At 39.1% G+C, this 15,741-nt stretch overlaps 1 protein-coding gene across 1 annotated transcript in view; it reads right to left on the bottom strand.

The window, feature by feature from the left end:
• OBI1 (ORC ubiquitin ligase 1) overlaps positions 1-15,741 on the bottom strand; it is a 40,581-nt gene that overhangs the window by 23,162 nt on the left and 1,678 nt on the right. The window contains exons 2-4 of the mRNA XM_036300655.1: positions 5,711-5,846; positions 2,025-2,116; positions 382-630 (exon numbers count right to left, since the gene is read on the bottom strand). Coding sequence (XP_036156548.1) covers positions 382-630; positions 2,025-2,116; positions 5,711-5,846 — 477 coding nt within the window. The remainder of the gene's footprint in view (positions 1-381; positions 631-2,024; positions 2,117-5,710; positions 5,847-15,741) is intronic.

The following is a 15,741-nucleotide window of genomic DNA, read 5'->3' as shown; positions in this document are numbered from 1 at the left end:
GTCACTGACATAAGCTTTAAAAAAGTTAAGGTAAACCACAAAGAGGGGAAATAGAAACACATCCTTTAAATTGATGTCACTCTCCTACAAGAAGATGCAAACTCATATAAAAGCACTAAGGTCTCCAATTATAGTCACAAATGGAACCACCTTATATTTCTTGGCAGCTAATGACATTTAAGGAGAAAAAGTTTTCCTATTCCTTATTAATGCTCATTCAGGGATTTTTGTCCTTTCCTCACAAACCATCTAATGATGAATCAAGATAATATGGCTATTTATACTTCTGAAGGTACTTACAATATTATAGAATTTAAACAAAAACTATAATAGAAATTTAAAAGCTACATATATTAAAATTTTTAAAAGATCACAACTTACCTCCTTTAACTTATCCACATCATCTTTCACTTTTTCATAGATTTCATTAGCTGTTCTAAGTTTTTTCTTCCACTCTGCTACAGTTTCTGGGTCAATTTTACTTGAATTATCTGCAACTGAATGTTTATCTTCATTTTGATTGCCCTGCATCAAGGTTAAAGGATCTAGAATAGTCTTGATCTGTGACTCCAAGCTGAGATTTTTATTCTTAAGCTCTTCTACCTCTTTCTGCAGACAATCTATTTCATCCTGAAAAGCATTGCATAGCCATTAGGTAGATACAAACACTAAGCACATACATATACTAACCTGAGGCCAATGGGTTTTTAAATTTTATACTCAGAATTCTGTAGATACACAAATTCTTTATTGATACATAATTTATCTGATACGAATAGTTTTGGATGCAGAAAATCACAGTTGAAATTCTAAAAATGTATTTCGACTTAGATAAAAACTGGCATTCCAGTAAAAAACAATTGGCATTTCCACTGATTTCATTTAGATCCAATGATAATTTGTGGTTTTAGAAAATAAAAATGTCAAATCTTTTATTCTATTTAAGATATCCAGGAAACAAGAGTCACATGAATTCAACAAGGAAATAGATTCCTCAGAAGAAAATTCTAAGGCATGTTTAATTGCTTTACTAAAGGAAATTAAAAAAATACAGTCTTGATGAAGGTGATCTATAGTTTTGTTTGATGTTTATATTTTTGCTTCTGTATTTGAAGTAGGAGTTGAAATTATAAGCTATTTCCTCCCACTTTCCATTTCAGAATAATACCTGTAGTTAATTTTTATTTTCTACATTCTGGTTCTTCAATAACCACTGTGACTATTCTAAGTATTAGATTTCACCATCTGGAACTGCTTATAATCTTAAATCCAACTGCTAAACATTTGGACTAGAACTCTTCTCTGTAATACCAGTTATTCATCTAAAACAGGTATTACTTCTTAAACTAAGACCATGAGAAATTCTGCTGTTAGAAAATAAACTACAAGTAGCTCAATATGCCAGGGATCTCCTAAAGGATTAATTTGATGAGTACCTAAGTATGATAAATATTCATTAAGTATGTGAGAATACATTTCAGAATTAACACAGTACTATTTACTATTTCAAATCACAATACATTTCATGTTAAATAGCATTATAAAATAAGAAAATCACTTTATTTGAATTAATATATTAATGAATAAACAAATATAAGCAGAAACACACATATATGAATAAACATACCAGTGAATTTATCAGAAGAAACAAAAACAGAATGAGGACTACAGTCACCGATTATCAGAGCATTCATAATGCCTTGTGGGGGCTGGAAGATTGACTTTCATAAGAGGGTTTCTTTTATCTCCCAACTTCTTGAGAGAGCAAATACTTACAAAATTATGTGTCTGTTGAGGACAGATTTTAAATTAAAACAAAGTTAAAAAAGGAAATGCTTCTATCTATTCCTTTCCTCCATTTGAAATAGAAAAGGAAAAAAGAACTCATCAAATAGGATATTTTGAAATTGACATTTAAGTAAGATTTCATTGGCTGTTTACTCTAAGAAGTCCAAGGCCCGAGATAGCTCAGTTTTACCTTGAATTCAATGCTGTGATCATTTTAAATTTTAATTATTATTTACCTCATATTCTTTGTGGAGTAACTCAAGTCTAGTTTTCCGAAGGTGCTTCCGGACTGTATGGCTTAGCATAGGTTCACTTTCACTTGTCCCTCCTATGTGGAAAAAAACAAAACCTAACTTTTCACTCTAATTTGGGCAGAATGAAAATGAACCTTTTTCTTACTGTTTTATATCGTGTCCTAGCTTAATTTTTACTTATAGACATACTTGGAGCTGCCATCTTGGCCTTTTCTCTATCTCAAACTGGAGAAAAGATAAGTGTCAAATAACACCATAAGAGAGAAACAAGATGGCAGTGTAGGTAAACACGGGTACTTGCCACCTCCCACAACAAAATGAAAATTACAACTAAAATACAGAACAACCATCATTCAGAACTGCCTGAAATCTGGCTGAATGGAAGTCCTACAACTAGAGAAGTAAAAAAAGTATATTGAGACTACCAAGTCCAGGAGACATACCAGATCCACCTAATACATAGAAATAAACACAGGAAAGTAGCCAAAATGTGGAGACAAAGAAACATGTCACAAATGAAAGAAACGGAAGCAAGCAAACTACTGGATACAGAGTTCAAAAAAATGGTTACAAGGTTGCTCAAGGATCTTAAAGAGATCTTCAAGGGGCTTAGTGAAACTTACAAGAATCTTTATGAGAATTTCAAAGACTTGAAAAAAAACCAGTCAGAAATTAAGCATAAACTAACTGAAATAAAGAATAACTTAAAGGGATTCAACAGTAAAGCTGAGAATCAAATCAAGGATTTGGAATATGAGGAAACAAAAAACACCCAATCAGAAAAGCAAAAAGAAAAAAGAATCCAAAAATATGAAGATAGTATAAGGAGCCTCTGGGACAACTTCAAGCCATGTATACCAACATACACATCATGGGGGTGCCAGAAGGAGAAGAAAGAGAGCAAGATATTGAAAACCTGTTTGAAGAAATAATGACAGAAAACTTTCCCTACCTGGTGAAAGAACAGACTTACAAGTCCAGGCAGTGTAGAGTCCCAAACAGGAGGAACCCAAAGGGTGCCACACCAAGACACATCATAATTAAAATGCCAAAAGTTAAAGACAAAGAAAATTTTAAAAGTAGTTAGTTACCTCCAAGGGAGTGCTCTGTTGACTGTCAGCTGATTTCTCAACAGAAACTTTGCAGGCCAGAAAAGAGTGGCAAAAAATATTCAAAGTGATGAACAGCAAGGATCTACAATCAAGATTATTCTTCCCAGCAAAGCTATCATTTAGAATTGAAGGCCAGACAAAGAGCTGCACAGACAGGAAAAAGCTAAAGGAGTTCAGCACCACCAAACCAGCATTATATGAAATGTTGAAGGGTATTCTTTAAGAAGAGGAAGAAGAAGAAGAAAAGGAAGAGGAAGAGGAAGAAGGAGAAGAAGAGATAAAAATATGAACAATAAAATGGCAATAAGTTCATATCTATCAACAATTGAATCTAAAAATCAAAATAAACAAACAAGAAATATAATGAACAAAATAAACTAATTAATAAAATGGAAACATGGAACAGACTGAAGAATCTCAGAGAAAGGGGGGGGGGGAGAGATCAATCCAAGATCTTATATGCATATATGCATTACCTATGGACATAGAAAATAGGGTGGTGATGACCTGGGGTGGGGGTGGGAACTGGGTGGAGGGGGGCAATGGGATAAAAAGGGGGACATCTGTAATACTCTCAACAATAAAGATTTTTTTTAAAAAAGTTAAATGCAAAAAAAACACAAAAAAACCCCCATAAGAAATACTTCAGTTGAGTTCACTTATCTGTGTACCTTATTATAGTAAACTCATTAAAGGTAAATGCTATATTTTATTAATTATCACATTTGGACTACCAGACAATTCTTAAATAATGATAAAATCAATGATTATACTTATATTTAACCAATAGATTATATAAATAATGTTATCTATATACTTCATATATAATTATACATATATTATCCATATATCATAATATATAATACACATACATTGTAATATATATTATTATAATCAATTTATTCATTCCAACATACCTAATCACTGATAACACCCTAAAAAGATTACAGTGCCATTTCACTGATTTTAGCAACCTAGTTACAATGTATTATAAATAAATCATAGCATTATTGTATGCCAATAATGACTCATTACAAATACATTCTAAATGAATTCTTCCCAAGAGCTCTTCACTTAAGCTGTGGTTACCTTCTTTGTTCTTCTTAGCATCATGATAGCAAAGGCATTTTACAGGTGTTCTTTTTCAGGACATTCTATTCAAATGCTATAGATGAACTATTTTACTTGAAAGAACTTATGAAATATTTCTTAGATATGAATGAAAGAAGCCATGAGAAGAGACATGAAGAGAAGCTGCTAGAAAAAACATTTAAATTATTTTAATAATCTAACCTCATATTTTGCAAGAAAAGACTTGACTCATTGGTGAAGTTTAGTACAGGTAAAAAACTAGAGGCAGAGAGGTTAATACTACAGTATGCAGCACAGCAGAGAAATATTCCTCTACCAGTCCTCACCCAGGTACCCACGGAAGAAACCTTGAAGCCATCTCTGATTCCTCTTTCAGATCTCTTGGTTCCAAAGTCCTACTGGTTTTTATATTCTAGCTTATATCTTCCATTTCCACTGCAAAAATCTTATTTAAGTCTATTTCCACTACATTAGGACTAACACAATGACTTCTTAAGGTTTCTGAAAGGTGTTTCCTACACATAGCTAATGATATATTCACTTTCAATTTTTCCTGGAGCAAAATCAAATAAAAATCATTTTAGTTTCTACAATCTAAGAGAAATAACTTATATGAGCAGAATAAAAATCCAACTCTTTAAATGTTTTATTTTTCAAGGGTGTTCTAGTTCAAGTTTTATCCTCCCTCTTACCTGCACTAGTACAGAACTGAATGTTCTTTTTTACCCTTAATCCAGATTCACATTCTCCCTCACCTGGGCAAGAACCTCCTACCTGACCGTCTCACATCCTGTCTCTCCCGTACAGCCTAACCTACATGATCACCTGAGTGATTTTCCTCAAGCACTTGGATCATGCAACTTCCTTGCTCAAAACAATCATATGCACCTCACCCTTCTTCTTACCCAGAGAGCAAGTTCCTAACTTGTCACTAAAGTCTCAATTTACCGTTTTAGTCTTATTTCAAGTAGTCAATCCCAAACTACTGATAATTTTCAAAAACATGCCTTTTGTTTTCCTACCTTTAAACTTTAGTTCATGCTATTCCCTCTGCATAAAATACCCTCCCTAATCTTTACCAGGTGAAATTTTATCAATCCTTAAATCCCAACATAAAGGCCACCTGCTTCTTGAAACCTTTCTCAATGTTGCTAGGTGATCTTTCTTGCCTGAACACTCCAGGCCTTTTCCTGGCCTTTTATGTGCTGCTTCCAACTATTAATATTGTGGCCCATGTGCACAACCCCTATCAGAATGTAAGTTCCATGAAGCTCTAAGACTTCTCACAATGCCTTGTGCACCTCAGTTGCTCCACGTATAGATTATACAAATGACCAATCCATCCAGTATGATATTGGCAACATAACATCATTGAAAGTTGTCTATGTTGGTCTTCCTCCAAATAGACACTATTTAGAGATTGTTTTAAATCCATTTCTTTGTGCTCAGAAAATAGGCCCTTACCGATAATCTCTTTGCAAGGATTTTCAGGAGTGATGGGGACTCTGCAAGCTGGACACTGGCTATTATTCTTCAACCACAAATCGATACAAATTGAACAAAATACATGGTTGTTGATGCATATGACAGGCTGGCGTACCTTTGAAAAAAAAGAAACGTTACTTTTAGTACAGGGCAATAGTCATAACTAGAATCCCTATAGATTTAGTTAAGAGCAAACAAATTGCTTCTCTAGCGCACAGCAGAGTAGCTACTTCTGTTACCACATTGTTTCTTATCTATGTTTAACAGAGATACTAGCTGAGATCTTTGAAACTTCTGACATACAGGGTGGGGCAAAAGTATGTTTACAGTTGTTCATTTGGAAATTACAATAATTAATAAGTAATAATATAAGAATAAACTGTGATTCTCGTACTCACAATTGTAAGCCTACTTTTGTCCTATTCTGTATTATGAAATAGTTTTATTTTGTTCCAAATCACACTCAAGTCCAAAAAGAAAATGAATTTTGTTCTACTAAGGCTGTGACAATTTTCCTTCAACTATTTTAGAATTATGAAATGAGGAATAGAAGGTTCTTAAAAGATCATTTAGTCCAAACACCCATCTGATACTTGAATACTTCCCTCAATTGATTCTACTATATTAGAGAGCAACAGCAACCAACAATTGAGCATTGGCATCTTACTGAAAAGTCTCCCAAACCAGAGGCATGAAAGCTAAAACAACCCTAAAAGACACGAGTACCACTCTCAGGTGGCTTATAATCTAAACAGCAAACAATAATGACAGATATTGGCATACATATAATACACAAATCTCTGACTTCATTTAAACAAGTACATATAATAATTCTTTACATTTATATAGTCATATATTTTACAAAGGGCTTTCACATACATTTTCTCTTTCTTCTTCTTTTTGTTTTGCTTTGTTTTTAAATAACCCAGTGAGGTTATTTAAAGAGTAAATATAATTTTTTTTTTTACCCAGTAAAGAGTAAATATAATTTACAAATAAGGAAACCCATGTGGTTTGCTCAGGGTTAAGTAGGTGTTTTGACTGTGTTTAATTGTTTTATCAGAGGGAAAATAAAGAGAAGTTGCTTTAGTTGTACCTGACATCATGCATTGGTTATTCACATATTTATTATCTATCTCCCTAGAGGGAAGATAAAAGAGAGAAATTGCTTTAGCTTTCTATCTGATATTACATATTTGTTTACATATTTATTGTCTATCTCCCCTTTTAGAATGGAGGCTCCATCAGAGCAAGAACTTCCCTTAGTTTCATTCGTTCCTAAATCCCTACTGCCTAAAAGACAGCCTAGTACACAGTAGGTACTCAACAAAGGTTTTGATGGATGAAGTAACTGCTATTAAGACAGTACTTAGCATTCAATTCAAGTTGGGGAACTTGACAGAGGGAATAATGACTTAATATTCTTCAACCAGCACAAATTTAACAATAAAGACAAAAAAGAAATGCTTAGATTTTCACTTGATTTACATGGCACTTTTACTGCAGGACTCAAAACACATTATAGCCATTGATAATATTTTCTTGTTCTAATAATATTAACAACTAGAAGCCCAGTGCACGAAATTTGTGCATGGGAGGGGGGGTTATCCCTCAGCCCGACCTGCACCCTCTGTAATCCAGGGTCCCTCTCGCAATCCGGGACCGCTGGCTCCTAACCACTCGCCTGCCTGCCAGCCTGATCCCCCTAACTGTTCTCCGCTGCCAGCCTGATCCCCCTAATTGCTCTCCCCTGCCGGCCTGATCCCCCTAACTGCTCTCCCCTGCCAGCCTGATCCTAACTGCTCTCCCCTGCTGGTGTGATCACCCCTAACTGCCTCTGCCTTGGCGCTGCCTCCATGGCTTTGTCTGGAAGAACGTCTGGTCTAAATAGCATATTGCCCTTTTATTAGTATAGAGGCCAGGTGCATGGGTGGGGGCTGGCTGGTCTGCCCTGAAGGGGGTCCTGGATCAGGGTGGGGGTCCCCTTGGGGGTTGGGGCCGGCCTGGGTGAGGGGCCTGGGGAAGTTTGCAGGCTGGCCACACACCAATTGGGGTGGCGGGGTCCCCACTGGGGGATGGGGCCAGCCTGGGTAAGGGGCCGCCGGGGGTTTGCAGGCCAGCCACGCCCCCATTGGGTAGGGGTTCCCCCTGGGGGCAGTGCCGGCCTGGGCGAGAGGCTGGGCAGTTTTCAGGCTGGCCATGCCCCCATTGGGGTCGGGGGACCTCTACTGGGGGTAGGGCCAGCCTGAGTGAAGGGCTGAGGGCCATCTGCATGCCCCCATTGGGGTGGAGGTCCCTGCTGCAGGGTGTGGCCAGCCTGGGTGAGGAGCTGAGAGCTGTTTGCAGGCTGGCCACACCCCCATCGGGGTGGGGGTGGGGGTTTCCGTTGGGGGGCGTGGCCGGCCTGGGTGAGGGGCTGAAGGCCATCTGCAGGCCACCCACACTCCCATTGGGGTGGGGGTCCCCGCTGGGGAGCGGGCGGTCTGGTCGAGGGGCCTGGGGCATTTTGCAGGCTGGCTAGCCCCCTGATGGGGTGAGGGTCCCTGCTGGGGGCAAGGTGGCCTGAGCCGGGGGCGCGGGGCATCCTGGGTGAGGGCCTGGGGGAGGTTTGCAGGCTGGCCAAGCCTCCAGCTCTGTCCGGAAGGTCTCCTGGTCTAATTAGCATATTACTCTTTTATTAGTATAGATACTATTGTAGAGTCCTTCAGCATTAGGGATGAGAGGATCAAGGAAAAACAGATGAAGTAGAGGAAGAAAGAAGAGACAGACCATCACAAACCACTTTCTGCAGAGAAATTGCTTGCCACCTCAATATATAAATATTCAGAATATGTGTGTTAATTTTAAAGGGGTCCCTATCTTAAGAGAATTCACAGGATGTATGGTGATCCGTGTCAGGCAGTAAATCAATTGAAGTCTCATTACAAAGTGCTTTCTGGTTCTAGTTTGGCTTCTAAAATTTAGATGCTCCCTTAATTATGAACACTAGCATAGAAAACTAAATAGAGAAGATCTTCAGCATGGATTTAAGCTTCCTCTTGGAGAAACCAATTCTAATTCATTCAGTTCAACTGATTTGATCGGACTAATTAAAATAAATAAATAAATGACCATGAAGCACTCAAACTCTTCTTTCAAAATACTCTACCACCAGCAGGGAGTAAATGCTTATCTGGGAGTGAGTGTGGTGTTGTGATTTATTAGAAGTATATATTTTTGGTCATTCAGATAACCTAAATATATTTCTCAGATATTTGGTCTTCATCCATGGCTCCTGACCCACAGCTTCCAAACCCCTAAGAATTTTCTAAGTGATGAGAGCAACAAAGGTGCTTCTTATTATGTTAATGAGGTGATTTTTGAACCAAAGGTGGGGCCTGGTTGCTGGTAGGAGGAGCCAACTTTGAGGACAGAGGAATGGAACTTTTAGTCCTATCCCCTATTTTCCAGAGAGGGGAAAGGGCTTGAGGCTGGTAAGTCAACAATGGCCACTGACTCAGTCAATCATGACTAGTAATTAAGCCTCCATAAAAACCCAAAAGGACAGATGGAAGGAGACTTGACTTGAGGTGGTGAACACACTATACAATATACAAAAGATGTGTTACAGAATTGTACACCTGAAACCTATATAATTTTATAACTTTATTAACCAATGTCACCCCAATAAATTCAATTAAAATACCCAAAAGAACAGCCTGGCAGCTCCTTTTCAGAGAACGAGCCACCATGACAGGCCCCAAGCTCCCAGAGGACAGACAGAAGCTCCTTTTGTTTCAGACCTCAGCCTATATCTCTCTTCATCTGGCCATTGATTTGTATCCTTTAATATCCCTTGTAATAAATCGATAATCTAGCAGGGAAAAGGGTTTTCTTGAGTTCTGTGAGCTGTTCTAGCAGATTAATCAAATCCATGGAGGGGGTCCTGGGAAGCCCTGATTTATAGTCTGTCAGTCCGAAGTACTGGTAACATTCTGTACCCGTGACTGATTGGCTTGTGAAGAAGTGTGGAGGGCAGTCTTTGTGGGACTAAGCCCTTTCTTTACCCATGGGAGAGGAATCTGAGCCAGAGATAGCAAAAGTTCCTAAAAAGTATGAAGAATGGGACCCAAAGCACAAGGGGGAGATTTTGGCTTATATAGGAGAGAGAATCTGTCTTCCATTGTAAGAAAAGGGAAGAACTAACACAAAGCATTTGGAAAATCTATTGATAGAAGATTACAGAACTCATGTTGCAACTGTTCTAATTGCTTATACTCTGTCAGTAAATATGAGGTGAGATTACCTGCTGAAAGTGAGAAACGGAGGAGGACATCAAGTTGAGAAAATAAAAAAATAAAGCAGTTATTTTTAAAAGTGAGAAAGTAACTTTACTAGGTACATGTAGCAGGATTGCCAAACACTACTGAGTTCCTATTTGTGGTTTTAACTGTAAAGATGAATTAACATAGGTGTGTATTTTCTTGCCAACTTTTAGCTACTCAGGTTCAGGCAGGAAGTAAATGAGTTGAAGTTTTGCCAAGGAGAAAGAGAGAGACAAGGGACTGATGATAATAAATGACCATGGTTAATAAGGGAAATGAGTTCTTGAACGGTAAAGACAGTGAAAAAGTGGGAGAATTATAGAGTCAATGGATGGGTCTGGGTAAAGCTGAAGTACTGCTAGAGAGTAGGTATGATAGAAAGAGGACAGAGACTGGAATGCTTATCGTCAAAATACTAGAGGAGGTACAGCTGCGTTCTCTGTTTTGTCTTGAACCATCTTATCTGACATAGTCTTATTTCTCCCTTAATCTCATGTATCACGTGGTGTTAACATATTTTCTATGGTGACAACTTCTGAGAATCCTCTGTAACTAGACCCCAGTAAAGTGACAGAGCTTGAGAAATAAACCTGGGCTGACTCCAGTTCTGTCTCTGAGCTATTTGACCTTGGGTAAGCCCTTCAGTTAAAAGGGGCATCTTTCTGCCTCTGAAACTGTAGTTTAACCTAGTACACTTTTCATTCAGGTGTTAGCAATACCTCAAACAAACAAAACAAACAAACAAAAAAGAAGGAATGAAAAGGTAACAATATTGCTATATCCATTTGCCCAGAAGACAACTCCAGGTAAGGTTCTTGTAGCTGCCTCAACCATAACATGTCCAAAACCAAACTTGGCCTCCTCATATTCTCTCCTCCTACACTCCTATCTAAAAGGTGAGAAAATCAAATGTTATCTCTTCTGCAAGGCCTTCACTAATCGCTCCTCTTACATTCCCTCTTGTCTAAGTTAAGGGCACCACTCCCCCCTCTCCGCCCAGCCCCCCCCCCACCCCCCTCTCCCCCGGCCTCTGCTACCACCACTTGGGCTAGAATACTCTCTGACTCACCCTTTTTACTTCTCCTCAACATCCATTCTGTCACCAAATCCTGGTATCAGTTATCAAGTCTAAGAAGCCAGAGCTTTTAAGATGTACCAATAAGCAAAATAAATGAAAAATGCTAATTACTATGAGATGGCATCACTTGTAAGATACAATCAGGTGAATAAAAGTACATCTCAGAATAGTTAAAATATACTAAATCTGCTTGTAAATGTTATGTGCCTATCATCTATCCCTTCTTCCCATCATCACCTTAATAATGAGTTCAGGTTCTCATTCTTTGCCCTGATCTATTGTAGTAACCCCTTCCCAAGCTTCCAAATGTTCACTTCTGGCCACCTTTCATACTGATGCCAGAGCTACCTTCCTCATATAGGGATCAGCAACTTTCATTGTACTTTTGCAAAACAGCAATGGATTTTTTTCTGCTCGTAGTTTTAAGTACAGCATTCAAGAGCAACATAATCTGCCTGGTTCTTTAACAGCTATTTCCCTTGATCTGCTATTTTAATATTTGATAACCTACAATTCAATCACACGGTCTACTTAATGTTCACCAAAAAGAATACCAATAGTGGAGGCTCCCTACTTATTTTGCTTTCATTTCTTATTTTGATTTGTCCTGTTGGTCTTCAGTTTCCCCAATCAAAATGAAATCCCTCCCATCTTTGAATATAAAAATCAACTGCTATTTCTTCTGCAAGTCCTTCATTAATCCTTTTTAGAAGTGCCTGGGTCTTTCTTTCTCTGATCCTCATAAGGGTCCTCCTTATGCATTGATTTAATGTTCACTTCTTTCTGTGTTGTGCTGTACTTAGAAAATTGTTTACATCCTGCATTCCTTATTAGATTTGAGGATCTTTGGGGGTAGTGGCAATGTCCTTCTCATCCTTGTATTCACCTTCAGCATCTGATACAATGCCTCAAATAATCTAAAATAAACATAAATTTTTATATATTAAAATGAAAGGCTGAGATAATGCCCCTAAAAGCATTTCAACAAGCAAAGGTCAATGGCCACTGTGAAACTATGAAAAAGCAAAATTTTACTCTTTCCATTTAATTTATCAAAATACACACAAGAACAACCAGTCAAACTACCTGACTATCTGCGAAGAGTCTTTAGCAATGTCACCTACAGGAGAATCATTTTCACTGTTCAATATCTGGTACCATTACAGAATAGTAAGAAGCCAGGAAAATTTCAGGACAAGTGGAATAGGGAAACTAAGACAGATAGCTAAATAGCAGCTTGCAGCCACCTCGTAAATCCTACTTTTCCTAAACACAGGACACTTAAGAGTAAATGGTCTGCACTTCTCCCCAACCAGAAGGTAAATAGTTTAAATTACACTACTGAGGGAGACAAATCACAGAAATCCAATTAGGTGCCATTTGCCAACCACACCCAAGGACAGAAAAATTAAGAGAATAAATCTCATTTTGGTACATAGCATAAAGCTGATGAATATTCTATTGATTCTCTCCTAGCACCTCCCCTAAACACCCAGCCTTTAAAACCCCTGAGAGTGAAAGTCCCAGGGTGCTCTCCCTCCAAGAGCAAGGCCCAGCGCCATTCATTCCCTTCCTTTTGTCCCAGTATCCTTCCCCACAGGCACATATCCCCTAACCTCTAAAGGACCATTTGAGATATGCAACCAGGGGAGCAATGGTCCTTGTTTCACTGTCCTAGTATGTTCTTACTGTGGTCAGTAAATTCTTGCTTGTTTTTCTACACTTTGTCTTTTGATTGAAATCTTTCCTCGTCTCACTGGTAACAGCACTGTCACTGTCATTGTGTTGGATTTTTAAACAGTTGACTAATTCATTTCTTTGACTACATAATTATTAGATGATGACTTCTAGATTTAAATTTACCTTAGAAGTATAGAAACCTGTATAGGAGAAAGAATTACTAAATCAAATTCTAGTACTGCTTACTTGACTATAACCTACAGGAGCAAAATACAAAGAATCTACCCCTCCCTCAACTCCTGTCCACCCATCTTCCTCAGTCCAGATTCTGCTATATACAACACCAAAACACACGATAATGTTCTTTAATAAGATCTTCCCAAGATACATAAATAGTCATAATTTGCCTATGTTATTAAAGTTTATATCTAACTTAATCTCAAACGAGGTCTCTGGCAATAAAACAGTACTCTTATGAAATAAAAATGCAAGATGACAATGGCAAGGGTAAGTGACAATGCACAATCCAAACACGTGTACAGTAAGCATGTTGAAGTGATATCCGAGGGTAATGCCCCTGAGGCTAGTGAGGAGGAGAAGGAAGAGAAGATAAACCAAGGTGAGAGTGGGCTCTTCCACCAGAATGGGCCTGAAGGGAGACAGTCCTAGGTGCAGAATGATTAACCCTATAAAGCTGTAACTTTTCACTTTTTACTAAAACAACTGTGGGCCACACACATTTGGCTGTCACTGGTGGCAAAACACAGAGTCGGTCAATAAAAATATTTCATGCAACAACAATTTGGCTTCACAGCTTGAATTCTAATTGAAGAGATAAATATCTGGAATTATCTAGAGATAATCTCGTCTTAGCATTCTGGTAGCAGTATCAAGACATCACTTAACAGATATCCTGGGCTAGATCATTCCTATATTTCTGCTGGTCCACTAGTCCAAGGCATAGTAAAAAATTAAGGAGAAATGGGCAAGAAAATACGTTATACATAAATAATCGCACAGGATGTGTACCTAACTTCCTCAGGACACATAGAGCTCTTACTTACAATATTGGCAGGGTTGCTAACATTATTGGGCAGAAAGAATTCACCTTTAAGACTAAGGTAGAGACAGAAGTAGTAAATGCAAAATGTCTAAACTTTCCAATTTTGAGTACTTACATTGCCCACCTGCACACTTAGGCTATCTCCACTGCTGCTTTCCAGGATATTCTTCCCCACCCCCATCCCAATCAGCATCTATATTATCTCTTAGATTTAAGGTCTCCCGCACCCCCATCTCCTTTAAGGTAATATACACCTCCCTCACCTCCCGCCAAGTGACACTCCAAAAATAATGGCCCCTTAATTCTATTGAACAATCAAAAGAGAAGGTTGCGGATGGCAAGATTTTGGGACAAATGGTGAGGGTAGCACAAGGCTTATATGGAAGACGGCTGGGAAAGACAGACCTGCAGGCAGATCTCAGAGGCAGCTGGAGATGCTGTGTCAGGGAAGGAGTGACATTGGGAATAAGGTGCTACTCCAGGCCAGGTCGTCTCCAGTAACCCACAAGTAGAGGCGTGAATGGGAGGGTGAGTAGCAAAAGCAGATCAGATTTGCTTCAACTATACAAAAGGCTAGGGAACCAGTTAAAACGCTGAACATCCCATGGCAATTTCCAGAACAAACAGGTACCACTCTGTTGGGAATGTAAATCATCTAGTGAGTGCTAGCATCACAAAGCAACTGGGAAGAACCAGTTACTAGAAAAGGCTGGTTTCCTTAGTTTGCTGGCCTGCCTCTGTGTCATAGTAAAGATTAACGTTTATTGAATATTAATTACTATGTGCCAGACTCTATGCTAAGCACTGCATATGAATTACTACATGTAATCCTCCAATAACCACAAGCATGAGTATTGATATTGTTACCATTCCCATTTTACAGATAAGGTAACAGCTCTGAAAGAGAGTAAGCAACTTGTCCTATATAAGATCACATAACTAGTAAGTGGAAGAGCCTAGATTAGAACTCAAGCAATCTGAACATAGAACTCAGGCCCTCAATCCCTGCACTTTTTGCCTCCATAGTAGACAGGAAAAAAATGCCTGTTTACAAATCGTGAATCTTTTATTATCAAACTAGAGTCCCAGTGCACAAATTCGTGCATGGGTGGGGTCCCCCCTCTACTTGGCCAGCAATGAGGCTGATCAGGGCTGCGGGAGGTTGGCTGTCCAGCCCCCATCAGGGTCATCGGGGGCCAGTTGGCCAGGGGGAGGGGCCGTGGGAGGTTGGCCGGCTGGCCCTCATCGGGGTCATCAGGCGGCCGGCCAGGAGGGAGAGACCACGGGAGGTTGGCTGTGGGAGCACACTGACCACCAGGGGGCAGCTCCTGCATTGAGCATCTGCCCCCCTGGTGGTCAGTGCATGTCACAGCGACTGGTCAACCGGTCATGCCGTAGCTTTGGCTTTTATTCTATAGGTGTAATTTTAGGATACAGCTTAACTAATACAGGGAAATAAGAGGCACCAAAAGTTTCTGTTGTCATGAATGAGCTACAGTGAGTTTTTAGGAAGCAATCTACTCAAGACAAATGGCAGTTGCCCTAACCGGTTTGGCTCAGTGGATAGAGCATCGGCCTGCGGACTCAAGGGTCCCAGGTTCGATTCTGGTCAAGGGCATGTACCTTGGTTGCGGGCACATCCCCACTAGCGGGTGTGCAGGAGGCAGCTGAATTGATGTTTCTCTCTCATCGATGTTTCTAACTCTCTATCCTTCTCACTTCCTCTCTGTAAAAAAATCAATAAAATATATTTTTAAAAAAATGGCAGCAACAGAGGTTCAAATCCCAAAGACTCTAAGCCTTAGTTTTCTTATTTCAAAAAATGGGGAAACCAGTCTACTCTAGCTCACAGCCCCCGTGAGAGGAGTAAGTGAAATAATTAAAC

The sequence above is a fragment of the Myotis myotis genome, unplaced genomic scaffold (assembly GCF_014108235.1).
Source record: "Myotis myotis isolate mMyoMyo1 unplaced genomic scaffold, mMyoMyo1.p scaffold_m19_p_3, whole genome shotgun sequence".
NCBI lineage: Eukaryota > Metazoa > Chordata > Mammalia > Chiroptera > Vespertilionidae > Myotis > Myotis myotis.
The sequence above is the reverse complement of the archived record's forward strand: the minus strand, read 5'-3'. Positions and strand labels throughout refer to the sequence as shown.